Source organism: Tenrec ecaudatus, chromosome 6, assembly GCF_050624435.1.
Source record: "Tenrec ecaudatus isolate mTenEca1 chromosome 6, mTenEca1.hap1, whole genome shotgun sequence".
NCBI lineage: Eukaryota > Metazoa > Chordata > Mammalia > Afrosoricida > Tenrecidae > Tenrec > Tenrec ecaudatus.
Window position 1 is genome coordinate 129,445,459 of NC_134535.1, and position 25,930 is coordinate 129,471,388.

General features: G+C 46.1%; 1 protein-coding gene across 3 annotated transcripts; it reads right to left on the bottom strand.

The window, feature by feature from the left end:
• Positions 1 to 345: 345 nt before the first annotated feature.
• On the bottom strand, positions 346 to 25,840 carry RAD51AP1 (RAD51 associated protein 1). 3 transcript variants are annotated; one of them, XM_075552191.1, is made up of 10 exons: positions 25,707 to 25,837; positions 25,312 to 25,445; positions 19,299 to 19,348; positions 16,275 to 16,413; positions 14,920 to 15,029; positions 13,646 to 13,732; positions 12,984 to 13,133; positions 11,143 to 11,307; positions 7,119 to 7,265; positions 346 to 1,316 (listed from the first exon to the last, which is right to left on the bottom strand). In XM_075552191.1, coding segments are annotated over exons 2-10 (984 nt in total). In that variant the 5' UTR covers positions 25,314 to 25,445; positions 25,707 to 25,837; the 3' UTR covers positions 346 to 1,182. The 3 variants fall into 3 exon arrangements, with proteins under 3 accessions (XP_075408306.1, XP_075408307.1, XP_075408305.1); XM_075552192.1 differs by lacking the exon at positions 25,312 to 25,445 and having other exon boundaries at positions 347 to 1,316; positions 25,707 to 25,839; XM_075552190.1 differs by lacking the exon at positions 25,312 to 25,445 and having other exon boundaries at positions 349 to 1,316; positions 14,926 to 15,029; positions 25,707 to 25,840.
• Positions 25,841 to 25,930: the final 90 nt, after the last annotated feature.

Sequence of the window (25,930 nt, forward strand, 5' to 3'; positions counted from 1 at the left end):
CCTGAGGAGCAAGTGGTGCTTTTGAACCCACAACCTTTCAGTTAATTGATCAACCCTTCACCCACATCACTGAAGTCTTTCCATTTCCATATAGAAATGAGCTCTTAATAAATGGCTTTCTCCCTCCGAGCGGATGGTGGATTCGAATTGCCAACCGATGGTTAGCAGCCTAATACCCAGCCCACCCATTAGATAAGAGGCATTAGATAAGGGGTGGGTGGGAGTACGACAGGAATAAAGTACATGCTCGCTTTAATCATATTCTAAATTACTTATTTTCATGAACATAGATGTTTCCATAAACCAAGCTATATATTTGACATTTTTAATGCTTACCATGATTTTAATTTTTTTCAATTTAAAAAATGATCAAGAGCTAGTTGCAATTCTCAGCATAAAACATCCACAACTAGTTTTATTCATAATACATTCATCTCTAAGCATTGTTAATGCTCCAGGGTGGACTGAATCACCAGTCTATTAACGAGACAGTTCATTCTTTAAGAAGTTCTCATTTTCCCACGGATTTTCAACCATGAGAGACAAATGGGTATCAAGGAAGGGGGCATCTCACATGTTTTCATTTTTATTAAAGACTTGACAAGAAGGCTTCATAAAATATCTTGAAATTCCATTATACAATAAACAGCTATTTCTAAGTAGGGGCCATATGGTATAGTACAGCAACTATTTTAATGTGTAAGATAATTCTGAATTCTGACCATAAATATACTTGGCTAATCTATGAAACGTCTTTGTAATAAACTGACGGACCTTTCAGTGGTTTGTAAGACTGTAGACAGGCCACTGGGAGGCCATTAGGGTGTCTCGCTTTGCTAGGTAAACAGGGCAGCGAGCTGCCAGACGCCAGACAGCCAGAAAGGAACAGCAGGCTAGAACAAAACAGCATGCGGTGTGGACTTCCTCCGTCAGGGTGGCCTCACTCAAGGACATAAACGAAAGGACTGGGGATGATCTTCAGGAAGCAATGACATAAGAAGGTCATTTTCACGTATTTCTCCTTGAAGTCCTGAATCGCTCTTCAGAGAAGCTGAACCCCAAATGGGAGATCGATGACATGCTGTTAAATGACGCCCCACTCCTCCGAGAATAACACGGCTGAAGTAGAAACACAAAACAGCGCTTGTCTGGAATCGGGAGGTTCTTTGGCAGCACCCGGACTCAGGTGCTCGCAACAGTTGGATGCAAAGGTTTAACTCGCGCTAACCGCGACAAGCCCAGGCGGAGACTCTGATTCGGAGACTTCGCAAGGACTCCTGCTGCCGGCCTGCTGCTGCTGCAGTTACCTCTGGATCCTGTGGAAAGAAAAACACACCACCGGATGCCGAGGTCAGGAATCTCTGAAAGATTAATTTATAAGACAGACAGAGCCCAGGAATTGACCCTACTCTGTTCTGCAGAATCTATCAAGCCAGCAGGTGGATCAAGAGAATGAAACATGAAAGAGGAGAACGAACCGCCTCTTTCCAAACATCCCCCAGGCCCCCGGTAGTGGCGCCCAAACATCCACGGGGAAAGCTGCCGTAGGGCGGCGGGCAAGCCACACGAGTTGTAAAGGCATGAAAGCACGCAGCTATCGTGTCCAAGGCTGGGGACAAATTTAGTGCATTTTTTAAAAACTGTAATCGTCACATCTTGAAAGGACCCTCCCCCAACTACTGAAGAGCTTTGTACATCACAAAGGCTTATTTTTATTTCCATGTGTTTCATTTGTACTAGCACCAACACAGCAATGATCTCCATCAAGTAGAAATGTTCAAGATGTATTCACATACATATTCATAGTTGTTGAGGGTAGTCATAATAAATCAAAATGTTTTATTTTTCATTAAAGATTGACAAACCCTTTCCTGTCCCTAATCATCGATTTAGCATTCTAAGTCGCACGTCTGTGTCGCTGTGTGTTGGAATAGACTCGATGGCAGTGGGTTGAAGCAGTGTTTTGGTTTGGCCATATCTTGGTGACTTCCTAGAGCAAGCATTGTGGTTCTAGTTTTCAGGCAGTGTGGCTATGGGAAATGTAGCCGTTAAAGCTCTTCTTCATTTATCAGAATAAACTCCCAAGCATATTTCCTAGGTGTAATGGAGAGAACTGCCCCCACGACACATGGCACTCAGGACAGATAAACCCTCGGGAACAGTAGTGGAAGTGGTGATATCATGAGGGGAGGGGGAGAAAGGAGAAAGGGGGAACCCATCATGAGGGTGGATACATAACCGCCGCCCCTCCCTCCACCAAAGGGGACAAATAACAGAAATGTGGGTGAAGGCAGACAACGGACAGTGTAAGATACGAAATGAAAATAATATAGAATTGACTAAGGATTCATGAGCGTGGAGGGTGGAGGAGGGAGGGGAAAAAAGAGGAGCTTATACCAAGGGCTCAAGTAGAAAGTGTTTTGGAAATGATGATGGCAACATGTGTACAAATATGCTTGATAAAATTGATGTATGGAATAAGAACTATAAGAGCCCCCAATGAAAATATTAAAAAAAAGAATGGTCCCCCCCAAAACGTGTGCTATAAGCCTCTGAGAATGAGTTGTCTTCATGACGTTAATCATGAGACGAGACATGTAAATGAATCTTGAGTCATCTCTTTTGCGATCTCTGAGACATGAAACGCAAACCAGCAAGCAGAAACAGAAGACGGATCCCAAGCCCCACAAGATCATCAAGGCGTTAGGAACATGGGTCTACGGATGCCAAAGAGTCAAGAAGCTTCCCCTAGCGCTGGTACTCTCAATTCAAGGACTAGCCTCCTAAACGGTGAGAGAATAATGTGCTTGTTAGCGCCCCCATGTGCAGGGTTCTCCTATAGCAGCCCAAGACTGACTCAGGCCGGATTTGGTACCACAGGAGGTAAGTGCTGCCCTGTCAGCTACCTAAATTGTGAAAGCAGTTTTGGAATGGAGTAATAGGGAGAGGTTGAGAGAGTTAGGTGCTCGAAAGCAAATGTCTAGATTGCTTTAAAGAGACTGTTGGTAGAACTCACCCCACCCCTACCCCACCCCGTCCTTCAGCCAAGCATTTATCTAAAAGCTAAAGTACCTTCCAAAGGAGGCCCAGGTCATTCTCTACAGAATGCATTAGACCTGTTGGTAGGATTCTGTTGAGGAAGAGCTGCAGAGAGAGTCTCTAGCATCTTGGAGAATACATCTGGCACCAGAAAGAACTAGATCCTAGAGATATGGACATTAAAATGCTTCTTATGGGACTTAGAAAGTGGTGAACATGTGATTGTACACCTAAGTCAGGAAAAGAACGTGCATGAGTTATATGCACGTGTTTGGGGGAAGCAGAACTGTACGTGATGAGCTTGGATATCTGGCTGAGGAGATTTCTAAGCAAGAGCTTAAGAAGGTCACATGGTTTCTCCTCCATGCTTGTAGTAAAATGCATAAGCAAGACCAAAGACATGGACTTTGACCATGAACTGTGCAAAATGAAAACAAACCTTAAAAAGTTTGGAAAATTCTGTTGCACAAACTATGGGCATGTGTGCTAGAATTTTCCCCAAGGATGTTGCTGTACAATCTGTTGGTGGAGATTAAGCCTGTAAATGATGGATCTGGTCAATGACCATAAGAGAAAACCTGTCAGCTTAAGGGGCACAGAAAACCGAGAAGAAAGATCAGTGCCTGTCTCTTTGGATTCTACAGCAAGAAACAGGGCAAAGGAGTTATATAGGCTGTCTTCCAAGACAAGAAGACATCCTGGAGCACAGGAAGCAGGGCTTCCTCCATTCCTAAGGGTGGCGCCAAAGCCTGCTGAGTGTCAAGGGGAGGCGTCAAAATGCATTCTGTTTCAAAGGATCTTCACCTACTCAGTTCCAGAGTGTGGGGCTGTGTTTACAAGTGCCAGGGGGCGCTTTGCTGCCCAACACTGAGGGGGTGGGGCTGTCACACACAAAGGGCAGAAGAATGAGACCCGCCAGGGCAGAGGGATGGGGGACACATACAAAAGGACTAGAAGAATGGGCCACCCAGTGCTGAGGGAACAGCTGGAGCCCAGGGTAAGGGACCTCGCACCCAGAACTCACAAGGCATGGCCAGTATCTAGAGTTGAGAGGGCAGCCACTGCCAGGTGGTCTCAGAAAACAGAGCATGAGTTTGAGGTCTTGAGAGTTAAGGCAAAGTGTTCTGCTGGGTCTTGGATTCGCTTGGCACCTGTTCTGCTGTCTTCCCTTTCAATTCCTCCCATTTGTAATGGAGACGTTTGCCTCGCACCTCGTTCCACCTTTGTATTTCAGGAGCAGAGAACTCGTAGCCTTGATTTCACAGGCTCCCAGGTGAAAAGGAATTTTGCCAAAAGCCTCATCCATAGTTGATTTAGATGATGCAGAAGATGAGATTCTGGTATAAGATATAAGACTTCACATAAGACTTGGGGATGATGTGAATGTTTTGCATGTGGCAAGGACATGGCTCTTTGGGCAGAATATTATGGGTTGAATTGTGATTACACCACCACCACCACCATCACCACCAAAAATGGGTTGTAAATCCTAACCTCTATGCCTGCTATAATCCCATTTGGGAATAGGTTGTCTCTGTCATGTTAGAGGCAGGCTCAGTGTAGGGTGTGTTGAGTCAATCTCTTTCACCTCATGTAAGAGCTTAAGCGGGATCAAAAGAGAGCGTCATAAAACAAAGAAAAGTCTTGCTTGGATCCATAATTAATGCTCACAGCAACCGCAGTCAATAAGTCAAGTAACACATTACACTGGATAAACCCGCTACACCAGACCTCTTTAAAGTGCTACAGAGCAAGGACGTCACTTTGAGGACTAAGGTGCACAGGACCCAAGTCAGGACATTTTCAACGGCCTCTTATGCGTGTGAAAGTTGGATTTTGAATAGGAGCATCAGAGAAGAATCGATGCATTAGAATTATGGTGCTGGGGGGCGGGGCGGGGAACGAAGAAATGGGGCGCTGATATCAGGGGCTCGAGTGGGAAGAGAGTGCTTTGAAAATGATGGTGACAGCATGTGTGCAAATGTGCTTGACCCACTGGGTGACTGTGTGGACTGTGATGAGAGATGCAAGAGCCCAATAAAAGTATGGGAAATAAAGAGTTACGGTGCTGGCTGGTGGGAAGGAGAAATGGGCACTGACTACAGTGACTGACACAGAAAGCCCTCTTCCAGGAGCATAAACAACAGACGTGGGTGAAGGGAGGCGGCGGACAGCCTAAGGTATGAAAATAATCCTTTATCATTTATCAGGGGTCCACGAGGGTGGGAGGCTGGGGAAGGGAGGGGAAGAGAAGAGGTGTTATCAAGGGCTTAAGCAGAAAGAAAATGTGTTGAAATGATGGCAACATAGATGTACGAAGGTGTTTGAAACAATTAGCGTATGGATTGTTAGAAGAACGGTAAGAGCACCCCAGTAAAATGAGTTATTTAAAAAAAAAGAATGATGGTGCTGGCAAAGAATATCAAAAGTACCAAAGAGTGCCAGAAGAACAGACAAGTCTGTCCTGGAAGACGGCCAGCCAGAGTGTGCCTTGGGAACAAGGGTGGGTGGAAACTGAACGGGAAGAGCGTGTAAGTGCAGAAAGTCCTTATTCTCATTAGTCTAAGAAACCTGGCAGGCTGGGCTTCTCGGGTGGAGGGAGGCCTTCATACTTGTGAGTTAGAGATGAGTCCCAATCACATTCTCATAACGCAGATTGATCCCCACAATATCCTCCCATAATAGTGCTACCTTAAAGTTACTTCCTACCAGCACATGGCTCAGTGCTGCCTTGCCGGCAGCTTTCTCTCTGGGAGCAGACATGTTGCTATTGCTCTCCCTGCTCAGGGGACAGTCACTCCCCCTTACCTGCCCCAGCACTAGTGTTAAGTTCCTCCTCCAATAAGCACGGGGACCTCTAGGGTTAGGGTACAGCCCACTTTGTTAGGTGTGTGGATACCTGTAATCAGCAGGGCTTGCATGCCCAGAGAGAATATAAGGCCTCACTCTCTCTGCTCAGACCTGGTTCTTGAAGTCATGGAGGAGGTGAGCACCCCAAAATTTTTGTCTGTCTCTTAATTTGTTCCCTTCAATTGCAAACTGTCCCTAAGGACCCATCCAGATGTGAGGCTGGATCTCACAAGTGGTGGGACATCGTCTCAGATATTTTAGACATGTTGTCAGGAGAGACCAGTCCCTGGTTTCTCTTCACTGGGAGGAGGAAGGACATCATGCTTGGTAAAGTAGAGGCAGCACAACAGAGCAAGGTCAAGGAGATGGGTGGCACGGTGGCAGCAATCACGCTTCAAGCACAGGAACAATTGTGAGATGGAGGGTCTGGCAGGGTTTTGTTCTGTTGCGAGTCAAGTCATTCCAGGTTAGAACCATTTCGATGACCCCCAACAGCATCAGGGACAGCAGGGTACTGCAAGCCAGATCCTGAAATGTCCTTCTCGACAATGAAGCCAATGCCATTTCTCTTGTGTCATTCCCAGAATTTATTCAAAACGGCCAACACCAGTTATTTCAGCTTAGTAAAGCCTAGAATATTGGTCTCCATGCATTCCCTTTCATTTGAATGACTTCTGATTCTCCTGGATTCATGCTGGGCGCGCCCCAAGTCCCAGTCACTAGTTGCTGTCTGCAGCTGTTTCTCCTCACCGTGAGTAGTGCCCCGTCACAAAGGAAGGTCCCAGAGCCCTTACTCTCTGTGTCACTGTGGCTGACTCTACTTTGGGATAGAAGCTCGTCCTGAGTGCCTGCTGCCTGAGGGCTCACTTCCTGGCACGATCGCTGATAAGACGTGCTGCTATTCACTGGGCCCTCAGCAGTTGGCAGTGTTTCCGCGTTAACCATCCGTTTTCCGTGGCTACTTCCTCTGAGGTGGACAGCAGGTTCCTTCTTCAGAGTCTATTCTTAGACTCGACGCTCTCCAGAAACCTGTGCACGAGGGTGACCCTGACAGCCGGAGGACCAGTGACACATCCGTCAACATCACAGCACCACACAAGCCGCCACAATACGACAAACTCATCGACTAATGGGGGTGTCCACCAATGCCCAGTAGGGAGCAGTGGAGAACAGAATTCACCAGCAGTAACTTTCCAAGGCCCTGCCCTCCATCAGTACATGGACTGTACCTGGTGGCACCCACTTGGGTCTCGAGCTCGCAGTGGGAGGCTTGCCTATCTGGGACGGCGTCCTGGCGATCTCTGCAGAGATTGAGACCTTCTTTGGTGAGGGTGGAGAGCCGGATTTGGCGGTCACAGGCGCAGAGACTGCCAAAGCTGATTTGAAAAAATATACGTTAAAAGGTTCATCACACAAGGAGATCAGGTTTAAGCCTAACAGGTTATGTGTAAAAGTTATAAAGTTTCGTAATCATACAAGAAATGTTGAAAAGGAAGTAAAGTAATAAATTCTTATTATCCAACAGTTAGTGAGAGCCTAATAATAGCATCTCTTGTGAGCATTAAGATGCCAGGCATCGAGGTAATTCCAAGGTTTTCAGTGACTAATTCCTCTGACGTGGAAAGCCTATTCCTTCTTTGTAAGCATCACCTTGAACCCTGACAGTAAGTCTCATCCCGACACACGATTCCACAGTCAGAGGAGGACACAGAAAAGTGCTGAGGTCTGCCTGTCCTCTGACAGTCTTAGAGCTGCCGCACGACTGCACTCCGCCATGCTAACACACGCTGCAACGGACGGCTGCGTTCCAACCAGTGCCACTCAGGGGCCCTGCTCCCAGGGACGTTCCGCTCCAGGGACTAGCCTCTAGGGGGGGAAAGAAAGGTAGAGATGTGTACGTGCAATGTGAAAGGGAACGGCAGACTCTAGGGCAGCAGTCCTAAACCTGTGGGTCGTGACCTTTCACTGGGGTCACAGACTCAACAGTAGCAAAATGACAGTGATGAAGTAGCAATGGAAATAATGTTATGGTTGGGGGTGGGGGTCACCACAACATGAGGAACTGTCTGAAAGGGTGGCGGCATGAGGAAGGGTGAGAACCACTGCTGTGGAGGTAAGCAGACAAGGAAGGCCGTCTGCAGTCAAGTGTTCATCTGTACGTGCTTAGAAGCAGCCGGAGGGGTGCTGGTGAGGAGGTGAGGGTTGAATCGTAAAGCTGAGGAAGAGGGCAGCTGTGCAGGCAGAGGGTGCACACAATGCAAAGACAGAGAAGGCAGCACGTTCCAGAAGCAGCTTCTGGTTCCGTACGGCTGCAGGAGGAACCCCACGGGGAGGGAAAGTGAGACAGGCAGGGTGTGGAAGATCCCAGAAGAAGGCGCACATCATGTATTCACTGTACTCAGGAGCGACTTGCTGATGGAAGTCTATGGCAAGGAGAGGGCTCAGAAGGGAAGCGATGAGGGTCTGAACCAAGGTGAGAGGGAAGGCAGCGGGTTGGATGTGCTGATGGAGATAACGCACAGCGCGCAAGCTGCTGCTGCTGCCGCCCCGGGCACGCTGCTTGATGGGCCTTTTACCCAGGGAATGATCCTGACGGCAGCGGGTGCGGGGTCCTGTTTGTTGTTCTGTGGGGGAGTGCCACCGGGCAGTGCTCGGGTGAGGGCACAGACTGATACCTATGAGACATAACCTAGGACTGCTAGAGTAACAAATTCCATTTCAGATCACTGATGCCTGCTGTGAGATATTAGCTGAAAGGTATTCCAGTGCAGATAAAAATGAGTATTTCCAGTATATATGAGGGGCTTCAGAAAGTTCATGGAAAAATCCCATTGTCGTTTAACTCCATTTTTCTATGAACATTTTAAAGTTCTTTCGTATATACGGATATGCATACGTTACCACTCGCATCCCTTAGATTAGCACTGTCCAGGAAAACCTTCTGTAACGAGGGAAAGTTCTGCTATCTTTCACTACAGATTACAGTGGTCACTTGGCTACAGACAGCCAGCCACTGAGTGGCAGAGAAACTGCAGCTTGAAATTTTAACTTTATTAAATAAAACACCGTCACAATATCAACTGCCGGCTAACATCCTCAAATATCAAGAACTACTCTAGGTGTTTTCTCTATCAGTGGAAAAATGAAAATTTGTGCCTCTAACTTAGTAGATACTAAAAAGACTCAAGGGTGGCCCAATAAATTATTGGTGGGGTTAGAAATATAATCCATTTCCCCCTAATTCTTTATCCTATTACTTAAGTTTGACTTTTAAAATGATAAGCACATTTATCTCCTTATAACATATACAGAGGAGACTTTAACTGGAAAATCCCGGCTTTGCAATGGAAGCTTTCTCTTTTCAGTTACCTTGGTGACACAGCACATACAGAATTGCCGATGCCTTCCTGTGGTGGTAGGCAGCATGGTGACTTCCCAGGACGCCCATGCCCTAGCCCCCAGAACCTGTATTGTACGTGACCTTACATGGCAAAGGGTCTTTGTGGATGTAATTAGGAATTCTTGGGTGGGGGGTTGCTCTTGATGGGCCTAAGCCCTAAAGCAATCACAAGGATCCTTGTAAGTGGGAGAGACCAGGAGCCCAACGGGAGTCGGAGGCACACGGTGAGAAAAGCTCCGCCGCTGCTGGCTTTGTTGACGGGAGGCCACGAGCCGAGGACTGTCCCAGGAGCTAGCAAAGCCACGAACATGGGTCCTCCTCGAACGTCAACCTGGACTTTAGCCGTGAGAACCATTTTGGACCTTTAATCCCCTGAACTGAAAACTAATAAATGTGTTTTTAAACCACTAGGATGGTGATAACTTGTTACAGTAGCTATAGAAAATGAAAACTTAGTTTCAGCTAGAAAGGCCTCCACATTTAAAATCTAATTTCTGGAAATCAGATGAATTTTCTCAATTAAAAGAAGACTGTAATTAAAATGTCAATTCATAGTACAGTGAAGGAATATTCTTTGGTAGTTAATTCTAAGTACCCAGGACCATGCTACTTAAGGCAAATGCACCTCCCACCATTCATAAATAGGAAACCTGGATAAGGGAGCTGTTAGTTTCAAGTAGCAGCTATATTTAAAAACTAAGACATGGAAAATGACTAGCAATAAAACATCAAACCCCCTTGATAAAAATTATATTTGACAACAGTACATTATATGTATTATAAAGTAAACTTAAAATATCGTGCCTGGTCTTTTCATGTTTAAAACATAAATTCCAAAAGTTTTATTGGAAAAATGTTTTGGTTTTTTTTTTTTTAATGGAATTTAGAAAAACAAAAAGGGGGAGGAGGGGCTAGTCAGTGGCAAAAGAGCCCTCCAATCAAAGACCAGGTCAGGCATGAAAGCAAGGAGGTGGAGTCAGGAACACCCCCCTCTCAGTCCCAGAGAACGTGCGCTCCCGTAGACAGCGCATGGGCTTCCAACAGACGGGCTCAAATCCTAGCTCAGTTACTAGTTGCAAACATCCCAACAACCGATACAATCTTGTCATCTGTCAGATGAGGTGATAATTACTGTCTGAGACGGTGGCCATACCACAAGGGGGTGACACGCATTAAGTGCTAGTTTAGACAATGGGGCTTCGAATATTTTCTCACAAATAACATGCCAATGTAAATCACCTGCCCACGCGTCTCACATGGGAAAAGGACAAAACTAAGAAAAATCCTGGCGTAGCACACTCATGCATATAACGTGCAAGTCCTATGATGATCACACTTTTCTAAGCCATGCCCAAAGAGTCATGGATCCATGTTTGCTAATATCCCTTGGTAAATGGGAGCATAAACAAGCTAATCTCTGTTTGTGATTATTAATTTAAGTTGGTAAACAGAGTGCATTGGCCCAATGGTTCAATTTAAAAATCTTATCAGCTGGTCTTAAAAAAGTGAAACCGCTAGGTTATGTTAGGGCTGCTCATTTCAGAGTGTGTATCTTTTTAGTGTTACCTGAAGTCAGAGACAACAATCGGTATATAAATAACGTGGGGACGGAAGTTACAAGGCTGGCAAAAAAAAAAAAAAATAGGATGCACACTTTCTTTGTAAAAAAATATGCTATTCTACCTATCTCCTGTTCTCTCTTCATCTCGCCACCCCACCCTGCTTCCTTTTTGTAATTTTTCTAAAAATAAACGTTGGCAACATCCGCTGGAGACCCATGGCAAAGAGAAGGCACGTGCAGCACGCACAGCACACACACGGTCTTCACAAGGTCCAGGGTGCAGCAGGCTTACCCAAAGCACTACATTTGGACTTGGGGTTCTTCTCTGCCCTTTCTACTGGGGGCTTCGCCTTCTCTTCTTCCCTCACCCTGGCTTTTGCTTTACTTTTGCTCACGGTGAAGTTGTCATCAGCGTCTTCACTCTCACCCACATCGGAATCCTCCGCAGAATCGCTGCCTAAAACAAATCACACAGCATTTTCTCAATTTGTATGTAGTTTCTTTTAACCTTTGAAATCAGTTTTTTCCCATCTTTTTAAACCTGATGCTTTCTGAGCCCACAAACACGAAATACCTCCCCCCCCCAAAAAAAAAAACTCTTCCCAAGACTCCATTGCTTTGCTACCCTTTAATGAAAGCACAACAAAGCAAAAGATGGAGTCAGTTCCACGTCATAAGGCCCGGAGGACGGAAGAGAAGCGCTCGTGAGGGCTCCTGGGATGGCACGCCTCCACATGAGCAGGAGCCTCACTTTTCTCTCATGGAGCAGCTGGTGGGTTTGAACCACTGGCCCGTTGGTTAGCAGCCCAGTGCTTAACCCACTGCACTACCAGGACCCTAAGCTCAGTCCCCAGTGTACTGCCTCTGCAATTACCTTGAGCTCGGATCAATGGGGTTTTCATTGCCACCAATACACCCTGACGTTGGCAAATGCATTGGTTAAGTTTGTTATCATGTGTTAGACCTAACCATTGATTTAATCACTGCTTCACCTTCAAAACCTGTCTCCCCTGCATTTCTAGCCATTCTTTCTCCGTCTCCATTGCTGTTTCTAATCTTTCTGACCCCTAAATGTTGAGTATCCCAAAACCAATACCCAATGCCAAGCTGTGCAAAATAGCTGGGAACTGCCCCGAGATACTTCAGACGCTGTGATCTCCGTGGCAGTAGCCGCCACTCTTCCCGTCCACAGAGTGGCTGATGGCCTTGGACTGATGATCTCTCAGTCGGCAGCCAGCCACGCACTAAACCCTTCACTACCAAGACTCTTTATATACTCCAAAATTCAAACTCACTGCCATCCAGTCAATTCAGACTCCTAACAATCCTGTGAGGCAGGTTACAATTGGCCCTGTGCGCTTTTGAGGCAGTGACTCTTTATGGGTGTAGATAGCCTCATCATTCTCCCCAGGAGCCGACTGGTGGTTTCAAACTGCTGACCTTGAGGATCACAGCCCAACTCATAACTACTATGCCACCAGGTCTCCATCTTTATTCACAGGAGAACTCAAATACATGTTGGATAAATCTGTTTTTGCTTGCCTCGTGTGTGCTAAAATCTACCAAAACAGCCCATCAACAGAGCATAAATGTTTAGGCATGTATTCATTTTCATTTCCATTGCTATAGTTTGCTGCTTTGTCAAGGTCACTGTGATTTGCAGTTGTCCCCGTTTCTGAATGAGTCTGAAACAACTGTAGTAATAAATGCAAACTATCATATTACTTCTACTTAGAATATTACATAACTTCTGACGACCTATATCAAAAGTCACATTCCTTAAGATGGGTCTGAGCGCCTCTGTGATTCAGGGTCGACCTGCCTCTTTAGCCCTCTCCACGTTGCCCTTCAAGCCTAGTGAGCCCTTGAATGCACACTTGCCCAACAGCCAAGACTGCCATTCTACTCCTTGAGCTTTCCAGAATGTTCCTCAGTTTTCAAGCCACGGCCTAAAGGTCCCCTTTTAGACACAGCTCTTTCCCTAACCGCCATGGCTGAATTTCCCTGGCCTGGGTGTTCCTCTAACTTGCGTATCTCGAATGTTTAGCAGAACACTTGACATTACACTGGTGACTACCAACAACTTCCTACTGGGTGTCCAGATGGCCAGTTTTGCAGCAGGAAGGCACTTACTACTGTCAAAGTCGGGCTCGGAATTCCCAACACTGTCACCATCGCTGCTTCCCAAAAGAATTTCCCTCTGTTGCTCGGCACCTTTAGCGGCTGCTTGTCTTTTCCCCCGAACACTAGGCAGGTCGTCTTCCTCAGTGATCTCGTCCAGATCTTCAGGAGACACACAAATTAGAGGGGGGGGGGGAAGTTCTTTGATATGTAATATTTGAAGAGCTGCATATTATAGTTATTATTTGCCCCACTCCATTCCTCCCCTGCTTCCAGTAATAAATCTAAATTCCCAACCATGTGACCCAACCTGATTCAGGATTAGACCACCACTCATTCGGCAAGGGAATTTGGCGTAAAGATATATCTACGACCCAAATCGATGGTCTGTCCCCCATGAATTAAAAAAATTTATTTATCCCCGCCCCCCGACGAATTTTCAAGCGGGGCCTGAGAAGCAGTCCCTTTCTCTTCAGTGATCCACACTGTGGGCTAGGGAGTCGTGCCCCTCCCCGAGGGAGTAGAGAGGGTGCCGTCTGCAGAGAGAGGAAAAGGGACAGAGGTCAGGGGCGGGAGACAGCAGGGATAGTACAGGCCTCCAGGCGCAAGGCCTCCTCACAGACTCAAGCATTAAGGCGAGAGTTGAGCGAGTATGACTGATATCAAAAACTGACCTACATAATCACTGGTTACGCTACAATTAGAGACGTGGGGTGGCCTGGTCCTTGCTTCTGTGCCATTGCTGTCACAGTGCTCAGGGTCTGAATAGAACAAGAAAGAAAAACGAGGTGCATTTCAGTCAATGTCTGGAAACGGGAATGACCGGGCCTAAAAGCTCATAGCAGGTCCCACATCCAGCATGGCGAGTGCTGACCAGGAACAGCCCTCTCAGAAAGGAGAACTGCCCCACGGGGGTCCCAGAGGCCGAGCAACTTCACAGAAGTAGATTGCTTTCTCTTTCTCTTTCCAGAACTGGATTTGAACAGCCAACCTTCTGCGTAGTAACCCAACACTGAACTCACTGCACCACCAGGGATCCCAATAGCATATACTCCAATCAACCAAACCCACTGCTATCAGGTCACTGGGGACAAGGGGTGACTCTATCGAAGTAGAACCACCCCTATTTGGGGTTTCCAAGGCTCTGAGTCTTTACAGGATCAGACAGCGTTACCAGTGTGTAGCCTCGTGGTAACCCCCTACACTACCAGGGCTCCTCCTAAGAGCACAGAGACCCACTGCCATCGAGTCATCCGACTCTCAGTGACTCTCTAGGGCAGAACAGAACTGCTCCCAAGGTGCCCCGAGCGCAGAAATCTTCCCTGGAGCACACAGCCTCATAGTAGAAGGCAGGTTTAAACCGCCAACCTATCAGCAACTCAACATCGAACCCACAAGTGCCAGCAGGGCCCCTTCCTGAACAGCAAAGTCAGCTACAATACCCGCACCAGTCTCATCGGACGATGCATGAGCAGTTGGAGTGCCTTTCCAGGAGCGCTGTCTGCCTCTGAGAATGCCAACAGTGCCACCTGCTGCACGGGGATCAGAAAAAGACTCAGAGGTCTAGAAGTCGCGCATCTCTGAAACCTACCGAGATCACTGCTCAAATTAGTGTTGCACTTTGAAAAGGAGAAAATTACCATCACTAGCTCACGCTTAACTGATGGGTATGGTGCACATGACTTCATGTGATCAATTTTCAGTGTGCCCAAACACAATTAGACCACCAGGCCCAGGATCGACATCCTCAAGCTACTCTGGGTGTTCAGCACAATATGGATGGACGGATGTGACTTAGGCAGCGGAATAAGCATTTGAATCCAATGGTGTCCTTTGCTAACTGCTACTAATGGCCCAAAGCATTCCACTTTCTGTGCTCTGCGCACGCACTTCCGCAGAGAGGACGGCACACTCCCTAAGCGGACTTGAATATGCAGAAAGCAGTTACTCTGACCTCGCGCCTCTGGGGAATCCGAGGAGATGGTTGGAGTTTGCTTCACTGATAAAGCGAGCGCCAGCTCCAGGTCTCTGTGATAGAGCTTGTCATCTAACGCCATCCTGAAACAGACACAGGGGCAGCGATTATCCACCCCAACCGTGAGTGGCTCGAGCCTCACAAAGATGCTCTCAAATTAAAATCATCCCCATGAACTGGCCTTTGAAGGTAAGACTTCTGAAACGGAGAAGAGGTTTGGAAGTATGTATCTCTGCACGCGCTATTTCCTTTCCACGGATTCTCCTTACCACCAGTCCCGTCCAGCTGGGAAGCACCTTCTCAATCTCAGAAAGACTTGGCTCACACATACATCACTCTGCTTTAGGCAGCTGTGATTTGAACCAAGTCCACAGCTGGCGGCTGTCGAGTAGTGTGCTCCTGAGCAGAACTGACCCGCGGGGTTTGCTTGGCGATGACCTTTGTGCGAGCAGCAGAATGCTAGGCCCTCCTTCCGGGACATTGCTGGGTGGGCTCAAAGCACTACCTTTAGGTTTGCCGTTAGGGGCACACCAATGTTACCACCCAGGGACCATACTGACGGAAGCACACATATTTCCATCTGTCCCCTCAGCTACACCGGAACAAAGTCTTTGCCCAGCACTTACTGTGCACAGGCCTTACCCTAGACGGCCCTAAAGTGCCTTCATGCGGGCTGAAATCACAGGAGAGGAGACGTAAAATCAGTGCCCGAGTTCATTCCACCCATGGCGACTCTACAGGACAGGGTAGGACTGTCCTGTGGGTTTCCCAGACTGTTACTCCTGAAGGGAGTAGAAAGCCTGGTCTTTCTCCCCAGGAGCTGCTGGTCGTTTCAAACTGTGGACCTGGTGGTGAATAGGCCACCAGGACTCCTCCAAGACACGCCACAGCTACCCCACACAAGGACAGTGTCCAGTGCTACGGTGTGTGACAGGGGAAACCAAAGGCAGTAGCCAAGGAAGGGTTCCATGACAGAGCAAGTGCTTTCCGTTTGCACATTTCTTACACACGGAATAAAAGACACGTGGCTTTAGTGTGTCGCACTGCTTCACGGAAGCTCCCTGTCACCAAGACGAATCCCTGTCGTAGGCAGACTAGCACTTCAGCCCTTTTGATGGCCTGATTCGAAGGACACAACTCCGTGAATGTGATGGCGAGGCTCTTCTTTGAAGGCAGAAGAACAGCCAGGGGGTGTAAGCGTGCCTGTGGGTTCTTTACGCTCAAATGAAGGAAGACTGTTGGAGTCCTCATGGAGACACAGCGCTCCAAGCTGGATCTGTTTGGAATGACAAGGCAACTCACCCATTCCACGGTGTCTTACCTCTCACCTTTTATTAGGGGCTTTCTCTTGCAGTGGGGAGTCTTCCTTCTTGAGTTTTGTCAACTTGGGTTTTGGTTTTTCTTGTTTCAACTCTTTTGTGTCTGTTCTAGGCTTCTTCTTTAAGGATGCAGTTGAAACAAAATCACCTATTTGTGTGTGAATTAAAAATAAAAGGGCATGAAATCTGCTTCTCTTGAAGAAAGAAAGTGATTTTCTTAACAGCTGAAATCCAGTAGTTTATCTCTTGAAGTTTTAACACCCAAGGAGAAATTCTACATCTCCCCCATTTTACAATGTTCCACTGGTGTGCCATGGCTCCTCCTCTGCTTTCTAAAACACCATCCTATCTGACGCCGATTAGTGAACGAGAACCACTTGCCTGTGGCTCCGTGAGTCTGAAGAGGGACTTCTGGAGTTGAGCTGGGCTGGGCTGTTTGCCTAAAGCTTATTAAACTAGTGTGTACACGGGAAAGGAAACGTGAGTAGTCGGAAATCTGTGAAGCCATTAGAGAAATTATGTCAGACACCACGGGGGAATTTTAACATGTTGAAAATTATTTTTGTAAACGGCTCCTAACATTCTTCTTTCAGGGTCCTATCTGTCCCTAATACAGTAATCAGGATAGGATAGGAGTTAGAAGCATCAGAACATACGGAAGGGGGAGAAAGCTCCAATTCGAAGCTTGTTGCCATAGTATCTACACTCTTTCCGTGAGAATATACCGCATATGCTCGAGGATAAGCCGGCTGACAATCAGCCGAGGCACCTGATTTTACCACAAAAACTGCATTAAAAATGTGCTGAGAAACTTGGCTGATACACGAGAATATACAGTAGCTTTTCTCCGATCCTACCAATATAATTGTTAGACCAGGTTGACTAAAGAAACCAAACCAGTGACACTCACAAGTGTGTCAGAGAAGTAGTTACACATCAGGAGAACATCCCAGCCCAGGCCAGCTCAAGTCTGGAAGTCCACCACGAGTCCCTCAGTCCCTCTGCAGACTCACAAAGCCACAAGCAATGATGCAGAATGCAGGAACATCACAGGTTGGCGGGTGCAAAGCCGTGTGGATCCAACGGTGGGGGCCACATCACAGGGCTCTGGCTGCCATCAGGGTCAGCCCTTAGGAAAGGTGAAGGCAGAGAGAGGGGGAGGTTCTCAGGACCCTCCTTATGAGAAGGCCATGACCACACGGTGGCCCCATCAGGCTGCGACCTGACTGACAGGTTGAATGCCACCCCTGCTTTGGTTGTGGCAGTTACATGACATTATGGGACTGCCACAGTACTTTCGACATTTCCAGCAAAGGGGTGTTGTTTTTTTCTGTTCCACCTGCCAGTAGAGCTGACACAGCTCTCCTGCTGACCTTCCTTCACCACATAAAGCAGTTGGTGTGGCATTCGACACATGCATGCCACATGTATGGACTTTGGTGTAGCATTAACTAAATCCTTTGTCGATCCCCAACCGTTACTGGTGATCCCATACACGGGAGAACAAAGCGCTGCCTGGTCCTGCAGTGTCCCCATGCCCAGGTGCAGATGGGAGAGTTGTGGCAGTGTTGTCATTGGCTGATGTCCAAAAGCAGATCGGCGGGCTTGTCGCTAGGCCATCTCAGCTTGGAAGCTCTGCTGAAACGTGTTCAGCATCACGGCCACACAGAGCCTCCACTGAGGAGCGGTGGCTGCACATGAGAGACCAAACCGGTTGGAAATCAAACCGGGTCTCTTGCACGGTTGTCTCCCTTAGGCTCCCCAAGTGGGAATACAAAATGTCTGTGATTCCCTCCCTCGCCCCACAGTGTGCAGAAAATACTAGTGATTCGTATATATATCTGGTGACAGACCAGCGACCGAAATAAAAAGCTGTTATGTTATATTCTGTACTATTGCATACCCAGTTTTAGACTCGTGTATGGTTATGATGAAGGCAAAGTACAGATTTCTTCAAATCCTAGGAATTACTAAATATTAGATTTATAGAGAACTCAGGTGTCTGAAAGAAAACCAAACCAAACCAAAAACCTATGCTTTTTTGAGACCTAACAATGTAGTGAAAAGCTTCTCAGAGTGTTTGCCTAAAGCTCCCTTATTAATGGAGGTGAGTCAACAGAGGACTCAATGCGGCACACCTCAAGCCTGATCTGCCTTCAAGGTTTGGTTTGGTTTTATAATTAACGGGATTTCTACCCTGCATTGTGTAGCACGCTCTTATTTCAGAAGGACAGTGTTTACCTTCTTGAGGGGAGGTAACAGACATGCCCTGGATCTTGAGTCGTTAAGGTCTAACGAGCCACTCTCCCCTGGCTCTGTTCATGTATCACACTTACCTATGTACTTCTTATGTATGTGGTAGCAGCATAATTATCCCCAGTTCTCAGAAAAGTACTTCCCCAGCTCTATGCCAAATAGAAGGTGTCCCTGAGTGGGGAAAATGGTTCAGCACTTGACTACTAACCACAAGGTTGGCGGTTCAACCTGCTCAGGGGCACCTCAGAAGACAGGCTTGGGGATCTTCTTTCCAAAAGGCCACAGCCTCGAACACCCCACAGTGATGCTACTCAGCACACGTGGTCCTCACGGGATGAGATCAACTCAACAGCAACCGACGACAAAACCCACCCGGCCCACCACCGTCACATGGACTCTGACTCCCGAAAGCCTGCAGAGCAGCATCGACCGGCTCCTCCTTAGGGTTTCAGAGACTGTAATTCTCTTAGGAAGCAGCTTCATCTTTCCCTCACAAAAGAGCTGGGGAATTTTTTGGTTTTGTTTTTAAATCATTTATTGGGGGCTCATACAACTCTTATCACAATTCATCCATCCATCCATTGTATCAAGCACATTTGTACATTTGTTGCCGCCATCATTCTCAAAACATCTGGGGCATTTGAATAGCTGGCTCTGTGGTTGGCAGCCCCATGCTTAACCTGCGGCACATCGGGGATGCCTTAAATAGCAACGCCACCAGGTAAATGCTGAGAATACGAAGTTTCCGAATCTTGTAAGCACGAAGCTTCCACTTACCATCGCTGTCAGAGTCTTCGAACTGTGAATAATTGACTGGTTTCTTATGCCTATGACCAAGACAGAAAATTTTATTTACACAAATGTCAACTTCTCACCTCTCCTTCCTCAAAGTCATTAATGATCTTTGAATAAATGAATATATGTTTGGATTTCTGCCAAGTATCTTTAAACTTAAAACATGACATGCGCTCCACAGGAGGGATTTAGGATTCTCAAAATTCCCTGCCATTGAGTCAGTGTTTGCCAAGACAATAAATCTTTATGGGTGTAAAAAGCCTCACCATTCTCCCCAGATTTAGAGTTAGCTGAAATCATTATTATCTCTTCTACTTTAATGTTAGATGGGATTTGTATAAAAAGTGACTAGTACAGGTTACTGGGAAAATATGATGGTGAATGGAAAAGAAAATTAATTCAGGTGACCAAAAAGACTAATTCATACGATAATGCGTATATTTAACACACTATGTCATTGGTATTGAGTATTTTACGTTTCTGTTGTAGATGTTCCTTTGTTTTCTATGTGCATTCTTAATGCAAGTGGGGTATGAGGATGAAACAAATGCTATGAGTTGTTGATGGGAAACCGATCCGCTCTGTAAGCCACCCAATTCTCAATACAAACAAATTATGGATAAATGGAATTAAAAGATAATGTAATTTCTTTGGAAGCCTCCTCATATTCGTTCACTCAGGTGTGCAGGTCTTCTAAATCCTCATACATTTCAATACACAATGCCAAAAAATCCACTCGGCAACCTGAACACCACACTGGTTGGAAAAGTCTTGGAACACCGGAAAACTATCAAGCTCATAGTAATGGGCGTATTTTCCAAATTTCTAAATTTCCCTTGATATCTCATATTTGTTCACTGGCAACAAATATCACCAGCTGCTGTCTTTGAAACGGCATGCTCACAATTCACTTTCCCCAAAATGTGCATCAACTCAAGTGAGAATAACCCAGTCTGGTGGTCAGTCCATGAAGAGAGGCTGGTTCTCCTTGGAATTCAATCACAACACAGGAATGCTTCTCCCTGAGCATACAGTCAGTATGTTTAGTGCTTTATGCATACTTCCCCTTTCCTCTGTTTTTCAGTACATGAAAGTATATATTGAGTATATGTAGCATTGAGGATTCTTTTTTTCAAGTGTACTTTTGTTGTTACTCTCCTATTCTTTCAAGGATTTGAGTTGTACACATATGGAAAACCCTTAATAAATTCTGATCATAAATAACAGCAAAATAAAAGCCCAAGCCATTATGAACAAAAGTACCCTCAAGGATGCAGTGAGCTAAGTAAAACCGCCTTTCCACCTTTCTTTCTTTCAACTGAGCAGTGACAGCAAATGATACAGTAACTACTAGGGCAATTAGGTGCCACTGCCTTGAGCTGTGCAAAGGAGCTGGCGGTGCACCACTGCAGTACAGATGGTAAAACAGCGAAGAAAGCAAAGAACCTCTCTAACCCCTGCACCGGCGGGTCCTCTTCACCTGGTACTGTCGCGACAGCAGGCTCTCCTTCGTGGACTTCCTGAAAGGTCCCAGTGACTTTGGAGGGCGCAGGTCAACATCTGTGCTGCTAACCTCACTGTCCCCTACATTCACGTCATAAGCAAATGCTATAAACAGTACTTCCAAAGTATAGCCCAAGTGCATTGATTTTATTCCATTTTTGCTAATATGCTCTTCCAAACTACTACCCAATGATCTAAAGCCTACAAATCTCTAGAATGCAGAAATTATTGAATATCATACTCAAGTAAAATTTTGTTGAAGATAATTGAAAGAAAAAAGAAAGACTGCAAAAGTATAGCTGCCAGAAATTCAAGTTGAACTCTGAAGAGAGCACGGCACAGGGATATCAGTGCTGACGTCGATGAAGGCAGAGAGTAACAGAAAGACGTACACTTATATCTGACTGACCGTGCAAAGGCCTTGAACTGTATGAACCCTAACAAACTACAGATACCAGGGTACAGAATGGAAATTCCAGAATACTTAACTGTGTGCATGCAGAACCTGCACACAGACTAAGAGGCAGTCTTTTGGCAGAACAAAGGAATACTGTGTGGTTTAGATGTGCATCCGGGCTGTATCCTTTCACCAAACATATTCAATCTGCACGCTGAGCAAGCAGTCCAAGCAGCTGGGCTCTATGAAGATGAAGGTGAGATCAGGCTCATGAATATAGCACATGCAGATAGCACAGCGCTGCTTGCTGAAAGGAAGGAAGAATTGACGCACCTGTTGGGGCAATCATAAAAGCTTTCCCTATGGCTTATTCCAGACATGACACCGAAGAGGAGCACTGTCACATGCATCGTCAAACAGAACATTCTAAGCTCTATTCTGCAGGACAGCACGATCAGCGATGCCAGTGACAGGACACTACACATGCGCCTACAAGGAAGGCCTGTCAACACGATGGCCACGAGACTTCCACACCACCCACGGATGAGGTAAGGACTTCTCTCTCATGCCGTGCGAAACTGACCCAGCATGAACCAAGATGCACTGCTAATTACCGGTAACTAAAATATCAAAACTAGAAACAGAAAAGAAGGATCAGTAGTTATAAAATATGGCCTTGGGGACAGACACCATGCCAGAGATAGCATGATAGAATTGTGTCAATAACAAAAACAGCAACTATACATGTAAACCTTGCCAGACGGAACACGCAAGGATCAAACTGAGATGATGGAGAGGCTCGATGTCATCCGTCAGAACAAGGTCAGGGGCTGACTGCAGAACAGACCGTCGAGAGCTCACAGACGAGCTCGAGTTAGAGCTGAAGAAGGTGTCGCGTCCAGGAGAGCCACACTAAAACCTCAACTGTATCTCCCTTGAATGTAGAGACCCTCGCAAGAACAGATGGACAGACGTATCAAACATAATGCCCAACAAGTTGTGGGATGACTTCAAGGACATCACACATGAAGAAAGCAAAAGGTCGTTTTCATGAAATATGTAACACCTAGAGTTAGAAAACCAAAAAGGGAAAACAGAGTATTTTTCAAACTGAAATAACTGAAGGGGAGAAAAAAAAACAAAAAAAACCCCACTAAGGATTGTATGCGAAAACATCAAGTTACATAAGAAGCATCCAAGGAAGATGTACAGAATAGAAAGAAGCACTACACCCAAAACAACTGTAGACATTCAGCCACTTTAAGAAGCAGCATGTGATCAAGAAACAATGGTATGACAGAAAGAATCCAAGCTGCTGGGGGGGGGGAGGAGGAGGGAAGGGGGTGTGGCCACACGGGTTGTGGAAAACAGTACCCACTGTCAATGAGTCAATCCCTTACAAGAGTGGAGCAGAACTATTCCACAGCGTTTTCAAGACGATGACTCTTTACAGGAGCAGAAAGCCTCCTCTTTCCTCCTTGGAGTGGCCAGTGAGTTTTACCTGCTGACCTTACAGTTAGCAGCAGGCTTCAGGAATCGCCAAATGAAATGTTTTTACAAACAGATACAACACTGGAAGTGATTACTCCAAGTGATTATGCCAGAAAAGTTGGGCAACAGACTGGAAGAGATCCATACTTGCAAGGATTGCAAAGAAAATGTGATCCAAAAGAACGCGGATGTTCCCCACAAATAATAATACTGCACAGGTGTTAACTTCTGCCAGAGATCTCTCTAATTCACTTGCAATAGTCCATCCACAGAGAACTGCCAAATAGCCGATCAAAATTCAGAAAAGGATATGGAACGAGGGACATCAATGTTGAGGTCGCATGGATCTTGACTGAAAACAGAATACTAAATTACCTGTGTCACTGTCAATGCAAAGGTATTTGTGTGGATAATAAATTATGGGTAACATTGCAAAGAATGAGAATTCCAGAACACATCTGCATAAACCAAGATAAGTTATTCAAACAAACTGCATGGCTTAAAATCCAGGTGTGCCAGATTGTACCCTCTCACCATACTTATTCAATCTACATGCTTTGCAAGTAATCCAAGAAGCTCATCCAGAGTGAAGGAAGGCTTTTAATCTGATTTCCTGCATATGAAATCCAGGATAGGTAAATCTATAGAGAAAGTGGATTCAGGGTTTCTTGGGGATGTGGCAGGGGAGGTTGGGGGAAATTGGGGAGCTAATAACAATGAGTCCAAGAAAGAAGAAACTATTCTAAAATCGATTGTGGTAATGACAGTCCGGTTCTTCTTTATGTCATTGAACAATGGAATTGTATGATATGCGGATTATGTGCCAATAAAACTGTTTAATTAAAAACAGATCAGAAGAAGGCTCATTAGCAAGCTGCAAGATGTAGATGATACAATCTTACTTGCTGAAAAGACAAAGTGAAGCACTTACTAACGAAGTTCAAAGGACTGCAGCCTTCTGTATGGATTATGCTTCAACATAAAGAGAACAAAACCCCCACACATGGACAAATAAGAAACAAGATGATAAAGGGGGAAATGATCGCAGTTGTCAAAGATTTCATTTTATTTGGATCTATAATCAACATGCAAAGAACCAAGTATCAAGAAAGGAAACCATGCAACAAGGAGGGCATAGAATGCCAGGTGGACTGAGAGGAATTACTGAGAGACAAATGATGGGTGAACTTGAGAGTGAGGCAGGAGGAAAGTAAAAGGAAATTGAGGAAAGAATAAGGAGGCCAAAGCTATATAGAGAGGTATAAATATAAGCACGTATATATGTAAATATGTCAATATATAAGGATAGCAAGTACATATATTTACATACTAAAGTATTAAGTACAACGAACTTTGGACCTCTACTCGTCCTCCTTAAACATACAAACACTTTGTTCTAATAACCTGGCACTATGTGATACTCACATTCCCAACACAATCACTGAAGACAAAATGAGTGCATAAGCAAATGTGATGAAGAAAGTTGATGGTACCCGGCCATTAAAGATACAGTGCCTGGGGCCTTAAAGGTCTGAAGTTAAGCAAGCATCTATCTAGCAGGGAAGTAACCAAGCCCACATGAAGAAGCACACCAGCCTGTGTGATCATGAAGTGTTGATGGGATAAGGTATCAGAAGATCAAAAACAACTATATGAATGTGAAGGAGAGGGGTCAGAGTGGAGACCCAAAGTCCATCTGTAGACAACTGGACATCCCTTCACAGAAGGGACAATTCAGCCAGGGTGCAGTTTAGCACCAATAAAACACACAACAGTCCTCTGGTTCTTTAATTTCCACACTATCATGACCCCAGTTCTACCTCACAAATCCTGCTAGACCGGAGTATGTACACCAGTACAGATAAGAGCTTTCGACACGCTGACCAGGACAGACAAACCCCTCAGAAATAGTAATGGGTATAGAGACATCATGAGGGTAGAGGGTAGAGGAACGGGAGGAAAGAGGGAACCGATAGAAACGATGGATGTTTAACACCCCCCTCAGGGGAGCGAACGACAGAAATGGGGGTGAAGGGATACAGTGGAAGGTGAAGATAGGGGGGGGGGTATATATATACTTTATCAAGGGTTCACGGAGAGGAAAAAAAAGAGCTGATAATAAGGGCTCAAGTAGAAAGATAATGTTTTGAAAGTGACAATGGCAACATACGTACGAGTTTGCTTGATACAACTGATTTACGGATTTTTATACTATCTGTAAGAGCCCCCAATAAAATGGTTTAAATTTAAAACTGAAAGAAATCAAACGATGTATTGCATTTGGAAAATCCGCTGCAAAAGACTTATTTAAGTAGGGTATGTGAATTATATGTTAACAAACTGGTCAATAAAAAACTTCTTAAAATGTTTTTTTTTTTAAGCAAAGCTATCCCTTTGAAGACTAAAGTGCGCCTTGTCCAACTCATGGCACTTTCATTCCCCTTATACGCATGGGAAAGCTGGACGATGAATAAGGAAGACCGAGGAACAATCAATGCCTTTTCATGATCAAGACGGAAGATACCATGTGCTGCCAGACGCAAAAACAAATCTTTGTTGGCAGACGGATAACCAGAATAGTGCGCCTGGGAGACTTGGTCTTACATTCTCTGGACGTGTCATCAGCAGGGGTCAGCCCCTAGAGAAGGCCGTCATGTCCGGCAGGATGACGAGGGTCAGCGAAAAGTGGGAGACCCTCGAGGAGATGGGGTGATAGATACAGTGGCTGCAACCAGGAACTGAAAACACAGAAGTAGAACTTAAAGCTTCCTTTGGCTGGTTAAAAAAAGAAAATAAAAACAGCAGTCGCTGCGAAGAAGGAAAAGCTGTAACTTCTGAGGAGTTCGGGGCTCTCACTGAGGCTGGAGGCTCAACCAGACCATCCACCCCACTCCCGCCGCCGACCGACCGACTCCCCCGGTGCAGGTAAGGGTGCCCGCAGCCACTTGCTCTCCGCCCCCCCCCCCCCCCAACCCCGGAGGCTGTCAGGAACGACTCACCGCGCAGGCCGCATCTTGGACGCCTTTCCCGGCTGAAACGTTCTAATTTGCAAAGTGGCCCAAGCGGCAGCGACGGCCGTTTCCGTTCCCGCGCAAAACCGAACGCCGGCGTCCTCCGCCCAGCGGCCGCGCTCCTCCAATCACGCCCAGCCGCGCTTACGTCGGCGCATGCGCCCTGAGCAGGTCCCAGTTGGCCCCGCCCTGCCCGACGCGCCGGCAGCTCC

What these genes read in the sequence shown, in the direction of transcription:
- RAD51AP1 (XM_075552192.1), bottom strand. An exon ending in CGAGCCCGACTTTGACAGTA is followed by an intron (nt 11,308 to 12,983) that starts GTAAGTGCCTTC and finishes GATTTGTTTTAG; the next exon opens with GCAGCGATTCTGCGGAGGAT. An exon ending in ACCCAAGTGGGTGCCACCAG is followed by an intron (nt 1,317 to 7,118) that starts GTACAGTCCATG and finishes TTCTTTCCACAG; the next exon opens with GATCCAGAGGTAACTGCAGC.